Raw genomic sequence first — 14,948 nt, forward strand, 5'->3', positions numbered from 1 at the left:
GATATAAGTAAAACTTATTGCATACTCATTCATTAATCGAAAAAATTGTAAAAATTAAAAAGAAAGAATGAAAACAAATGTTTTATTTTCCCTAATATATAATAGTAGTAAAAATAGAATCAAATTGGATATAATAATAATCATAAAACATTAAACTAATATAATATTCTTTGAAAAAATAATCTTAACTTAAATTCTGATTACACTAATATAAAAATTGCTCTAAATTATGACAAAGCATTTAAAATTACAAGTGTATAATACAAAACATTAATTTATTATGAACTGTTTAAAAATTGTACTGTTATATAAACTAATTAAAAAAAATTATACTTGATCTAAATTCTGCCAAAAACACATTTTAATATTAAGTTATAAAAATTAATAATAGATTGTACTTGATATAAACTATGACAAAGAGCTTTAATATATCATTTTAGTGCATTGGAAAAATTAGTAATACATCTTGGTTGATATATACTATGAAAAAAAATCTAATAAAAGTGTGACAATAGGTTTTGAATTATTATAATTAACTCGCTTTTGGTAAACTTTAATAAATTAGTGTTAATATTTACAATAAAATTACAAGTGTAAAATACCAAACATTAATTCATTATAAACTGTTTCAAAAATTGTTATACAAATTAAGCATACAAATAACTGTGTTTGTGTCTTTGCTCTATACTGTATATATACAGTATTTTAAAAGACTATGTTGTGTTATAGATTTAAAGTTCTTTTAATATCGATGTAATAATTGAAAAAAAAATCCATTTATTCATTTAGAATGTTCTCAACATAGACTTCAATTTACTTGCTTACAAATGATATTAATAGTTTGAGTCACCAAATGCTAACCGTGTGATTACATTGAATAATATCTAAACAAGAACATAATTTTTCAATATATATCAAATAATATGCATTATAGAAGTTCATGTCTTCTTAATTTTTCCTGCTACAAGACACGTCTCCAATGATGTATTTCTGGCTTCATTAAGTGTTTCACGTTTATTCAACATCATGCAGCTGTCAGATTATCCAGCTTGATTTGATTAGATACAAATTCATATCTTATTGGGGTAATTTATAAAGATCACATCTATGGAAGAATTAAGAAAAGAATCTATTTAAGCATTAAAAGTAGTTTTATGTTTTTGTTTTTTGTTAAATATTATTAATTTATATTAATAATAATAAATATTAAATGAGGAATAATTTCAAGTTCTGTTGTTAGATAAACATGACATCAGTTCAAATTCGGTGGTCATTTAACTTTGCTTCAGCTTCTTTTGTATAATGGAAACACTTTTCAAACATGCTTTTCTCAATTTTTAACTGAATTTTTATTAGAAATGAGTCCTCATCTAGTAATATATAATGAAAATATAAAACTACTTTTAATGCCTAAACAGAATTCTTTCTCATATTATTCCATGGCTACAATCTTTATAAATTACTCTTATTGGCTACACACTATGTTTCCTTTTGACATATTTTTTTTAGCGGTTTATGTAATCAGCCAATGAGAAAACTCTGGGGTTTATTTATATGTAATACCACTATCTGTGGATCTTTTTTTTTCTTAATAAATGATATATTTTTCAAGTCATTTTAAAAGTTAAAAATAATAATCAAAACTAAGTTTATTGACTGATTAAATAAAAACTTGCCTTACTGAAAAAAAAACCCATAATATTTCGAAACAAAATATACAGAAAGGATGTAACAAACAAATAAATGTTTAGTTTATTCTTGATGCTTTTTGTTTCATCTACACTTAAATGCTGTGGGACGAAATCATACTATATTCAAAAATAATTTTTACATTGGAAAAATAATATACAAAAAATATGAGAAAAATATGCAAACCCAATATTTAAAAATGATTCTTATTAGTTATTTTAATGTTTGGATGGTTGTGGGTTTTGTTTTTTGAACATGCTAGATTTTAATTATGAAATTCTGTGAAACAATTAAAAAAAGCTAATAGCTTAAAATTAAAAAAATCTTTGAAAGCAAAATGTAAAGCAATGTGGTGTTAGCATTGTTAAGCTTACAAAATCAAAAACATGCACTAAAATAGACTAACTACACTGATTGACTACAATAAATTGTTGATTAGATAAATATTAAGTTTAAAACTAAAAAGTTATTTTTTATAGGTTAATAGGTAAGTGACTAATAAACCTAATACTATAAAAAGGTATTTATAAAATACTTGAGGATTAAAAAAAAAAAACTATCCCATGTGGCTGAGAAATGATACATGCAATTTAGTAGTGAAATTGGTACATTGCTGGTGAAAGATTCATTTTTTTTTTTTTTAATTTTGTGACACTTATTGTTTATTGCTGAGCATAAATTTTAAATATAAATTTTCACAAGAAAAACAATCATGTTTATTAAAAGTGCTTTAAATATTTCTATTAATTATAAATGATTTTATTATTAAAAATATGGTCAAATATACTTTAATATGTGATTATTAATGAGTTTATTGTATGACCTAATTTTTGAAAACCATTCCTTTGTAAAAAGTTAATTAAAATGATTTGATGCTAAATATTTGACTAACAATGCAATTAAAAATCTAAACAGACAAAAATTGAGAGGCCATTTTTTGACAAAAGAAAGAATTTGACAATGTTTTCTCGTCTTGATTGCTGCTATTTTAATGTTTTAATCACAATACTTTAGAGCCTTCTTCAGGTAAGTAACCTTCTGGAATCGTTAATATATTGTCAAGTCTTAACTTCAAGGATTGATAGTTCTCATTACTTTACATGCAAGTAAAATATGGACTATACTGGCAGAGCATCAGATGAAGCTCAATGTCTTTGAAATGAAATGTTTAAGAACTATTCTTGGAATAACATTGCAGGATAGTGTTACACCCTCCCTTGAGGTCCTATTTCTAAATATTCCAGGATATCAGAAATAATCCATATGTCAAGAGGGTCATCAAAAGGAGTATGCACTAGACAACATTTCGACCTCCCTCGCCATCAAAATATTTAATAACATATAAGTTATCACGATTTTAACTTAGAAATGATACCCATAAGCTTTGGAGAGTTTACGTTAATTATCGGTGCATTTAAACAGAGTTCACATGACAAAGAGAAAGGTAAAGACGACACCTTTGGTTAAAACAAAAAAATGTTAACATAATCCTTCTTTTTTTTTTATCAAAAACTCATAATATATACAAGTCGACAACTATTTAAATTTCAAAGTCAAGCAATAGAAAAAAAAAATTAAGCAGTTGACAGTCTCTTTCAAGATGATTCATGTAATGTAGATGTTATGAGCACACTAAAGCCGATTCATTCGAGGAATTCTGCAATTTCTCTTCTTTTTTCTATGTTATCACTTGCTTGTTGATAACGGAGTCCCAAAATTATTCAACAGGTGTGGACTGGACGCGATCTTAAGAGTGACTGACTGTCTGACGCCCAAAATAATGGTTGCTTTTATCTTTGGTGCTAGAGTTGATTAGGTTTTGTTTATCCACACTGATTGGCCACTGGTCTTCCTTCATTAGAATTCTCTGCTGTTACCTATTTTGGGTGATTACAATCTTGGATCATCACAATAGATAAAGTGCAGATATCAGAAAGAGGCTTAATATTAACAGATCCATCAACAACATTATTAAAAAAATATCTAACATGGTTTGGACATTTGGCTACTAGATTTCAGCTGTGTAACAAAAGCATATACAGAACATTTAATTAAAAATTATTAAGACTATGGCTACTAAAGAGATGGGCTGAATGAACAGATAAGATTGAAACAGGCATGTCACTGTTGACAGCTGAAAAACTGGGTCCAAACCGTTGTTAGTAGCAGAATTTTGTTTCCAAGCATGTGAAGAAGCTCTCTGAAATATGCACCTGAATTATAAATCAAGTAACTGTCTAAGAAGTTCAAATTTAACCATTCATTTGAACTGGTTTGGTTGTTTTCTTTTAAGGCATATCGATCCTTTTCAGGTTATTTAATGTCAAAACCACTCATTTTGGTAAAAGTTTTAATACTTCAAATTCTTTATTTATGATGTTTGGTTTGGTTGTTTTGTAGAGGAAAAGTATGTGTGTTTTTTTTAGGATTGCAGAATATGGTTGAGTTTTGCAAAGAAAAAAAAACAATAACATCAAAATTTTGTGCATTTTTAGTCAGGAAGCCGGTATCTTCAGAGGGCCTGATCTGGTAGCACCAGACTATTTATTTGATACAATACTTATTCCATAAAATTTTTTTAAAGTTCTCTTACCAAAGATTGAACTCCCACCCTCTTGGTAAAATTCTTTCCAGAATATCTCTTAACCAATGTGGTAAGATGTAAGAGTAACAAAAAAAAACTTTGCGAAATCGCAGCAAACAAGACAAAGCAAACATGTAAATGATGTATTATTATTATTATTATTATTATTATTATTATTATAATAATAATAATAATGATAATAATAATAATAATAATAATAATAATAATAATAATAATTCATTTTTTTCTCTTACAGGAAAATGTAATTTTTAATTTGAGTAAATGCTGAATGAAATGGATACTATTTTTGACATGATCAATCATTATTTTTCAAAATGGCTAAAAACTCTTAATAGCTGCAAATTAAGATCTATCATAATGCTTGACACTTAGATTAATTAAATTAAAATGACTGACACTATTATATAAAATTATTTTACAGATTGCTTCTTCTAGATTAATCAAATATGATATTATATAAGTAATGTTAAGACCTGGTATCGCTTAAAACCGGTTTGGTTGCACAAATAAAAAAAAAACATTAGATCTAAATTAGGACAAAGACATGTCTTATGACTTTTTATTAATAAGTCATAAAACTAATGTAAGAAATATTCATTGAGTTTGATTTACTCATTTCTCTATGAAGATTTATTCAAATCATGATTAGAATTCCAATAATTATCATTTATAATAAATTAAAAAAATTACAAAAATCATTATTTTCCATTAGCTGTTAAAATCAATTTTTTGTAAAAATATGTAAGGTCATATTTCGCTGTACCAGGTCTTAAAATAAATTGAATGTAATGTTTTAGAACCTTAAAATCTTATGAAAGAATTTATTTTTTTATATTATCATTCAATTAATAATATTTCGGTCTTATTAATCAACATACAAATTTTTAAAAAATACTATGTGAGCTATTTGAAAGTATTAATCATCTGAGATTATTTAAAGTTTTTATAAATAAAAAGAAAAAAATAATTAAAATGGTGTTCGAAATAATTATAACCTTAATAGAATTGGTGGAAAAAGCAGCATTCTTTGTGAGCTATTTGAAAGCATTAATCATTTAAGAATATTTTATAAAGAGGTAAAATAATTTAAAATGGCAATCTAAATAACTATAATCCTAATAGAATTGAAAAAAAAAAAAAGCATCAGTGAAAAAAAATGTAATTGCAAATATAGCATATAAAGAAAAACCACTCTCTGCAAGCAAAATAAACAAAAAAAATGTTTGTTTGTTTTTTATGGTTATTCAAAGTAATTATTTATTTTGAATCTTATTTTAATGTTAAACATAATCACCAGAATTTATAAAGTCATCTTTGTGATTCTTTCATTTGATTGAGTGTTGTTAAAATAAAAATGTGAATCATATGAGAATCAACAACAAAAATAAATGAAAATTATGTATAAAAAATTGCTATATTTAAATATTGTATATCAAATTGAACAAAAATAATTTAACATTGTCAGTATAATAAACAAAGAATAAAATAATAATTTTTAAAAATTTATTAGATAAAATGAGCCATTATTTTCAATTGGCTATTAAAAATTTTAACAAAGTTTATATACAGAGTGCTTGAGAAATCCATGGCATAAATTTGAGATTATGTTCTATATGTATAAAGGGGCTTTTTGTGTGGAGTGTTCCTTTTGTAACAGCACTTCATTACTAGTCTAATTTTCATTGTCATCCATTTCTTCTTCTGCATGATCTTTGGTTTATGCTGATCATATTTATATGTATTTGGTCTGTTGCATTTTATTACCTGAAATAAGAATGGCTAGAATTTGTAGAATGTTAATTTGGTGTCATATGTTGTTGATTAACAAAGAAGCCCCTGACGATCATGAGACTAATCTTTTTTCTGAGCGTCACAGCTTTTATATTGTTTGGTGTCATTTTTTATGGTTTTGTTTGTGTATGTGACAACACCAGGCCCAGGCTTATTTTAATTGTAATCATGTCACAAGAATAGTGTTTATCTATCTCATATGCAAAAATAACAATTATCATATACATTGCGCATGTTAAATGTTTATCATAAACAATGTGGATCAGTATTTGTTTCGATAATCTCTAACTCTAAAACCAAACGTTCCTCAACCTATATACCCACATATAATAAAATACCGAAGTTATGCCATCGATTTTTCAAACACTTTGTATATAAAAAGAAATTATGCATATTAAAATATTAAATAATTTAAATAATTATTATCAAATGAAAATTTGATAAATAATCTAAAAACTTGCATAATGTAATTTTGAAGAATTTAAATTGTGTAAACATTTATGAATATTTCATAGACAAATATAATTTTCTTTTGTCGAACAAATATCAATTTATTTTTCATAAGGGAAATGGAAACAGTTTTCAATTGAAGAGAAGCTTTATTTCTAATAAACTGTTACTTGACAATCGTAAATGATTATAAATCAGATACAGAAACATTAAAAAGTGTCTACATGAAATTGGATAATTTGTTTCTGAATTTTGGAGATGAGAATTGATAATTTGGATTATTCAAACTACTGTTCTTATCTTAAGTTTTATCTGCACAACGTTTCAGCCAACGTAACCTCCAACTTTCTTTAAGTGTATCTTCTCAGACTTGGGAATCTGCACAAATTTTAAACAGAACCCTTTATTTAATCTATGTGGGTAGCATTGTCTTGTTCTATCAGTCATTACCGTATAGAAGTCTTCAGTAATTCACAAATGTATTCTTCATAACACCTGCACTGAGGATTAAACCTTCAACCTCCAAAAGAGAGTCATTTACAACTGAATTTTCACTAGTACTTTATCCATTATTCCACAAGTTTTTGCGAACAATTCTAGTATGAATTTTGAGAGCCTTAAACCTCTTCTGGATTTTAGGTGTACAATTTTAATATAGATCTCTACTTATTATTACATATATACTAGGTTTGCTTAGAAGGTGATTGTCGCCTAGCATATGCACTGCTTCCTTGAGTTGTCTTATTCTCTACAATTCTTTTCTGTCTGTAATATTTACTTTGATCCATAAGAAGAGATGGTATCTCTTTTCCTGCGATATATGGTCAGACATACCAGATTTCAGTATCTCCACATATTACAGCTTTCTGGTGTCCTTTTACGCTTACTTATAGTGGGCAACATGTCTCAAAAAGATTCCTAAGTTCTACAAGATACACCTGAAGAAGGTCAGAGGTTACAGCATTCATTGTAGTATAAATAACACTGAAAATGAGAACAGTAGTTGCAATAATCCAATTGAAAAAATTAGTGAGGAATTAAAAGAATTAGAATTAATCCAATTGAAAGAATTCTGTTAAACAATGTTTTCTTTATATATATATATATATATATATATATATATATATATATATATATATGCACTGAAGATTCCCGAAAGGATGAAACACTAGTGTCTGTAGGTATTTAATTATTATAGTAAAAAATAATTATATATATATATATATATATATATATATATATATATATATATATATATATATATATACATACATACAGGGTGACCAAAAAAAACGAGCCCAAACTCTAATTAGGCTCCGTTTCTTAGTGTTATGTCCGAATGAAATGAAACTTTGGTCATAACTAGTTTATTATATTCAAAACACCACATCAAAACACTAGGGTCTTTGGCCTTTTTTTATTTTTTATATATATATATATATAAAAGCAAATATTGTTTAACAGAATTTCTATATTTGATTATACTTTTCTATTTTTATTTTTCAATTTTTCAGTGTAAAAAGAGAAAAGAAATTTAATTAATGTTTCATAAGTATTTTGAAAATGTTATATGTAAATTCATTAGACATGAAAACAACAAACCAGTTCTTCTTCCAGAAGAATGTTTACAATTTATATGTTTATATTTATGTTGATTGAATGTCTCAATATTTCACATATGGTGTTCTCGGCTAGATTTTGAAATTCTATTTTTTCTCCAACTTTTTTGTTCATTTGTTTGTCATCTTACGAAAATTCAACGAAGAATCAAAAATACTGATATTTATAGACCATTCATTTTTTTTTATTTTGACATTAAAGATTACACAAATTTAAATCAAAAAGATATAATCAAGCAGATGAACTCTATGTTTTATGCTTAACAATGCTTGCTTAAATGAAAGAATGCTGCCTAAATCTATATATATATATATATATATATATATATATATATATATATATATATACATGCTCACAATATTAATAATTATACAATTATTGTGAGATAACTGTATGTACTTTTATTATGAATTAATAATTTTATTCATAACATCTAACAAAAATAAAATATTAATATCAAACAATATTTTGTTTTTCCAGGTTGTGTAATAGTTAATAGAATGTAAACTTTGAGATTTTTGTATCGGAATAGTTGAATCACTTGCAGTAATTACTAATGAGGAATGCATGACTCCATTATTCCTTCTCCAAGCAATAACTGGAATAGTAGATCAAGCTTTAATGGAGCAACTAATCCAGGGAAAGGAAAAATATGAAATAGCACAATCCTTGATTGTGAGGCTCATAACTCAATTTCATTAATCCTTAAAGCACATCTCTGTCACTGAATTACAACCACATACATTCCATGATCATAATTCACACTTTATGTACACTACTGTACATTATGATTGTTTTTATTTGATTGCCTCCTCACAAGTACAAAATTGGTAATGTGAGAGAAATCTAGCTCTCCAAAACAAAAGCATTCTGAATAGGAACACAAGTATCTGTATAGTCTCATCAACATTCCTTCATGAATTAGAGTGCCAAAAGCTGCAAGTAATAAACCTACACTACACTTTATTCATACCTAATACAAAAGTAACAAAAAATCTTTTATCCAAACTGGAATTTAAAAATAATTGTTTATCATTATTGTCATTTAAAATAACCGAAGAAAAGTAGTTGAATCGAATAACCACATTATGTATTCAAAATGAACACCAACGAAATATGCAAATTAGAATGGAGGTATATGGAATATGCTATAAAAGTGTCCATAAATAAGTCCTATTATCATCTTTCATATCTGTCCATCTATGATATGAAACAGAAATCTAGTGTCCAAACGGTTCAGAACAACATGCTACAATGGTATGAGTGTAAACTTATACTCCTAACAGGAGTTTATAAATAATAAATTTATGACAAAACAAAGTTATAAAGTGACCTTAGATTTTTTTTTTTTTTTTTTTTTAAGTTTTAATAAAAAAAAATATCAGTTTAGATCTCATTCTATCTGTACACAAATGACTGGTTTGAATCTTATCATTAAAGTTAGTCTTTATCTGACAGCTTCATGAAAAACCTGGTTACATTCGAGATCAATTGTTTTTAATCTTTTTAATGTTTCAACACGACTATATTTTCTACTCAAGAAATAAACCAAATTCTTAATCTTAAGATTTGATGAAATAAAAAATTTAGTTTAAATATAAAGTCAAGAAAATGTCTTGACATTATGAGTTTTGGAATCTCTGCTCTAGAAAATGTAATTAATTATATTTTAGACTTTTTTTAATCATCAACATTTCTTTTTTTTTATTACCATTTAAGAATCTATAATTATTTTACACAATTTAAAACCCAAAATACAATAACTCTTTAATTCAAAAATAAATTTAAAATTAAAAAAAAATTTTTTTAACTTCTAATGAGCAATATACTTACATTTCCAATACAAGTTTCAGCTGCTCCAACTTTGCTTTTTTTTCTTCAATAACTGTATTTTTTTTAATCTTATTCTCATTCAATAAGAATCTAACAATATCCAATACTTCCTGCAGTTGTTTAGGTTTCTTTAACTTCAAGTGGCCACTTTTATAACCTTGGTATTTTTCAAAAAGCTCGAAAAACCTAGTAAAAAAAAGAAAAACAAATGAGAAAAAAGAAAACTATTGAGATTTATGCTTCTGAGGACATCATAGTAAAATGACTTTGCTAAAGAAAAAGAAAATAAATGCACAATCGCATTTCAACATTAATTTTATATCAAAAAATAAAAAGATGAATGGCGACTATTTGGGCATGTAAAAAATAAAAATTGGTCATTAGTTATGTCTTATGAAACCATCACTCAATAAGGAGTACCTTTGGATCAATTTTAGTTAAATATTTGAAGAAAAAATATGAAAGAAAAGAATAGGGAAATATTTTACTAAAACAGTGTCAATCAAAAACACCTCACAGATGAACTTACTTTTTGTGCTTGACCTCCATTTTCATCTTCTGTTTAGGTGTTCTGTCTCCATGCCTGATGACTGCAATGACACAGCGAAGCTCCATCCTTAACAAAGGGGGAGAAAAGAAAAACTTTATTGTATGTTAAAACAAAATTAAATGAATTAAATAAAAATATTTTTTAAAAAGATTTATAATTTGCTTATCTTAATATTGGGATCATATATACAATAGGAACTCCAGAATGAGATAATAAAAAAAGAATGCTTTTTTTTATTGAGATAATAAAAAAATTGCCTTTTTTTTTATTTCAAGTTGATAAGTAAACAGACAATGTTGCATATATTTTTATTATTAGTGAAAAATTGTAATATATTGATTGTCTGATTTATTAACTAGTTTTAAATGATTAAATGGTAGTACTTTCGTTCAAGGACATGCCATTTGGTTCATATTTCTTTCACCATTTCATTTCTTTTCTGCATTGCTATTAGCCTTCATAAATACCCATATACAAAACCTTTTAACCTACTAAGGTTAAATATCCTATCTACAAATTGTAATAATACAACCAGTGCCAGAGGTCATTTGATTATTATGCAATACTAGACCACCCGTGACCCGTTGGGTCAGTACGTTATATTAGCTATGGAATTCATGTATTAGCGTGACACTTGTGGCATAAAGAAAATAGTTTTTTTTTACATAACAGAAGCATTTCTATGAAAGTATATTAAAATGAAAAAAGAATATAGATAGATTTCTATGAGTCGTTCTGTTTATTATAATTGTTATTTTTTTTTAAATTACAGTTACTGAATTATAAGTGGTTGGTCATACTTATAGGTAAATATGCACTGAACAGGTATCATAATCCTTATTATAGTTAAATTCAAATTTTGATATATCATCTTTTAAATGAAATTGTTAGTTGAAAGTACAGAATAATAAAAAAAACACTCTCCACATGTTAATAATGGCTTTTTAAATAGAAAATGAAAATAAAATGTAACTTTTTTCATTTAATTTAAGCAAACATTCAGTACCCATTGTGTAAAATATTGAATTTGTATGTTAATAATAAGGTCAATAAAATTAAGACAATTCTTTTCTATTTACATTTTTTGTACAATTAATTTTTTTTAAAGAAAACTTTTGTTATCCTTTTGCTTAATTGAGACTTCTTATCAGGTTCTAACTCTCTTATATCCAGATTAATTATATTAATCAATTTATTTTATTGAATATGTATCGCTGAAAAGCACGGGTGCTTAAGCACTTATTGTACAGAAAATAAATATTGTATTCATATGCTAATAATAAGGTCACTAAAACTAAGACAATACTTTTCTATTTACAACATTTTTTGTACAATTTGAGTGTTTTAAAAAAACTTTTATGTTTTCCTTTCGCTTAACTCTACTGAGTGCAACATATAGTTGACCATGTTGAAAGACAGGTTTGTCTAGATAAACTAAAACTTTATGTAAGGTCTGTCCTTGAGACTTATGAATAGTCATAGCAAATGCTAATTGTATAGGAAACTGGACTCTGGCAAACGGAATATTGTCACCTTCAGATAAGACCATTTTCAATCTTGGAATTAAAACGATTTCTCCTTCAAACTGTGATGCAATAATTTTAGCAACAATCAAATTATTATACAGCTCCTCTATTATTAGTCTTGTACCATTACATAAGCGTGGTGGATCAATATTCCTCATACATATGATTGGAGCTCCTTTCTTGAGTTCAAGTTTATGTGGAGGTAATCCTGATAACTCTATCGAATCAAGAAATTCTGTTGGGTAATGTGTAGCTTCTGTTCCTTCAAGAACAGAATTAAATGACAAATATTCTTTGACTTGTCCAGGAAATTTTTCAATACAATTATGATTTATTGCTCTAACTGTATCATTAAATGGTACTAATATGCAATTTTCCGCAAACATTTCTAGATTGTCAAACGAAGGATAAATGTATTCAATGCATTGGTCAACATTATCTGCACGGATTATCAAATCTTCAGGCAGTTCAATCTCACCATTTTCATTTTTTTCAAGTTTGTCTTCACCAATCTTTATAATAAATTTAGAGTATTCATCATCATCATCTTGAACTCTCATGTTTTGTTTTAAATAAAATTTCTTAAATTTACGCCACAAAAACGACTCTTTGATGCAAGCATTGTAAATGTCAGCATCATTTCCTCTTTTTATGACTGGTAGTAGTTGCCTGAAGTCACCACTGCACACCGTCAATATCCCTCCGAATGTTTCATTGTTTCCACATATATCCTTGAGAGTCCTATCGAACGTCTCTAAACTCTCCCTTCTTATCATTGGACATTCGTCCCAAATAATAAGTTTTGCTGCCCTTATCAAGTTGGCTGTTTCTGATTGTTTATCAAAATTACAAACATCATTTTCTCTTACATTGAGAGGAAGCTTGAATCTGGAATGAGCAGTGCGACCACCAGGCATCAATGTTGCAGCAATACCTGATGATGCTACAGCCAGTGCAATTTGTCCTAAGCTCCTTACTTTTGAAAGAAGAAGTTTTATTAAGAAGGTCTTTCCTGTGCCTCCTGGAGCATCGATGAAAATCAATGAAGAAGAGTCTGTGTTTAAGCAACTGCATATAAAGTTGTAGATGATCGATTGTTCGTCATTTAATAAATGTTGATGTGTCTTTACATATGTCATTTGCTCTGCTATATTGTAACTTTGCTCATCCATTATGGCTCTATTTATGTGAATCACATTAGGTAAATTCTGAGGCAAAGGCAATCCAAAATCTTGCAGTGATTTGTCAGCAGCACAAAGTTTATCATTTATGTACCTCAACGTGTTGTTGATGGCATTTTTATTGACCATGTTCTGATTGTTGACTTGGATTTGCATTGCATTGTAGTAATCCATTGCCATGGAGTTGGAAAATCTTTCCCACAACTCAAGAGGATTTGAACATTCTGTGTTTAAAAGTATCACAATGAACAGATCCCTTATCGCTCTTGGCATTCTCGTTTTATCTGCATCCTCCATTGTTTGTATCCAGTGGTTGTCATGAAGCAGTAATCCTCTTTCTTTGCAAGCAGTTTTAAATAATGGACATATATGACCTGCTACAGTTCGCAGAGATTCAAAAGAATTAGGTCCTTTTACATGGTGAAGTAGTAGCCGCAAAAAGTACAATTCACCACTATTTGGTGAGACTGTGTACATACGACCAAGAATATTTGCTTCAAAAACTCCTGGGTGGTCAACTATTCTTCTACCCATTTTTCTTTGCCATTTCTTATTTTGCCACACATAGTATTTTGGGACATCCGAGTAATAGAGTGTTCTGGCAAATTCATCATTCTGGCAAATATTGAAAAACTCTGTTAGAGTTGTGCAAGAAGCATTTCTATTAAGGTCTCTGTTGCTTGTCCTTTGAATATAGATCATATGTTGATCAGGGAGATGTATCTGAAGACGAACAACTGCAGGTTCTCTAACATGAATTGGAAATCCCAGTATCATCGAAACTGCTTCTGATGGTCCAATATATCTTCCTGTCAAGTATTGCTTAATTTCGTCTTTGCTTACACTGAAAACTGCCTGATCGCTTCCCTTTAATGTATATTTAATTACATATTTAATGGATTTTACAGAAGTGCATATTTCTACATTTAAGTGACAATTAAATAACTTCAAGAGAGTCATGTTGTAAGGTACAACCCATTTGGAAGTTATAGGTTCATTTCTACCTTCTTTATAGCCTTGATGACCTCCCATTTCTGGTGACCTTCGCCTATAAATAGGGTAGGAATCATATCCACATCTTGTTTCATCACTATATGGTTTTGGGTACCTCTTTGAACAGCTCCCATTTTTCCAGCACAGAGATGTACTGTTGCAGTTTGGTCCATGTATCATATGCGTCAATACCAATTCATGTTCTTCTGGATGTTCGACTTTATTTGGTATTTCAGCTTGAACAAAATCATCATAATTCTGGGGTCTGGGTTTAGATTCTTCTTCCATCCATAGCAGGCAATGTAGGTGTGGTAAACCTCTTTTCTGGTATTCAACACTTATAACGTAGGCAATACAATTACCCAACAGACCTTGTGTTCCTGTTAAATATTTAATGAAAAGTTTTCTTTTTAAATCAAAAATTCTTGCAATTATGTCTGGTCGATCGTGAGGAAATTGGTTCTCAATGAGATTACCCTTAATCTCAGGCCAATTTGGATTGCATGTCATTGTGATGAAGTAAGTTGCAGTCCCATATTTTCTAACATACATCATAGCATCTTGACATCTTTCCATCATATATCGTGGACCACCAACGAATGTTGATGACAAAATAACTTTTCTGCCTATGTTACTAAGATCATCATTATCATGTAACGCATCGACAAAACCTCTGTATGTTGTAGATCTAAGAGAGGATTGATTCAATC

General features: G+C 27.9%; 1 protein-coding gene across 27 annotated transcripts in view; it reads right to left on the reverse strand.

The window, feature by feature from the left end:
* Positions 1-14,948, reverse strand: part of LOC145297875 (inositol hexakisphosphate and diphosphoinositol-pentakisphosphate kinase 2-like) — a 375,735-nt gene that overhangs the window by 226,782 nt on the left and 134,005 nt on the right. For all 27 annotated transcript variants that reach the window (XM_080144282.1, XM_080144206.1, XM_080144210.1 and 24 more), the window contains 2 exons: positions 10,518-10,604; positions 9,989-10,174 (listed from right to left, as the gene is read on the reverse strand). In XM_080144282.1, coding sequence (XP_080000408.1) covers positions 9,989-10,174; positions 10,518-10,604 — 273 coding nt within the window. The remainder of the gene's footprint in view (positions 1-9,988; positions 10,175-10,517; positions 10,605-14,948) is intronic.

The sequence above is a fragment of the Euprymna scolopes genome, chromosome 2 (assembly GCF_053919585.1).
Source record: "Euprymna scolopes isolate OS-2025 chromosome 2, ASM5391958v1, whole genome shotgun sequence".
NCBI lineage: Eukaryota > Metazoa > Mollusca > Cephalopoda > Sepiida > Sepiolidae > Euprymna > Euprymna scolopes.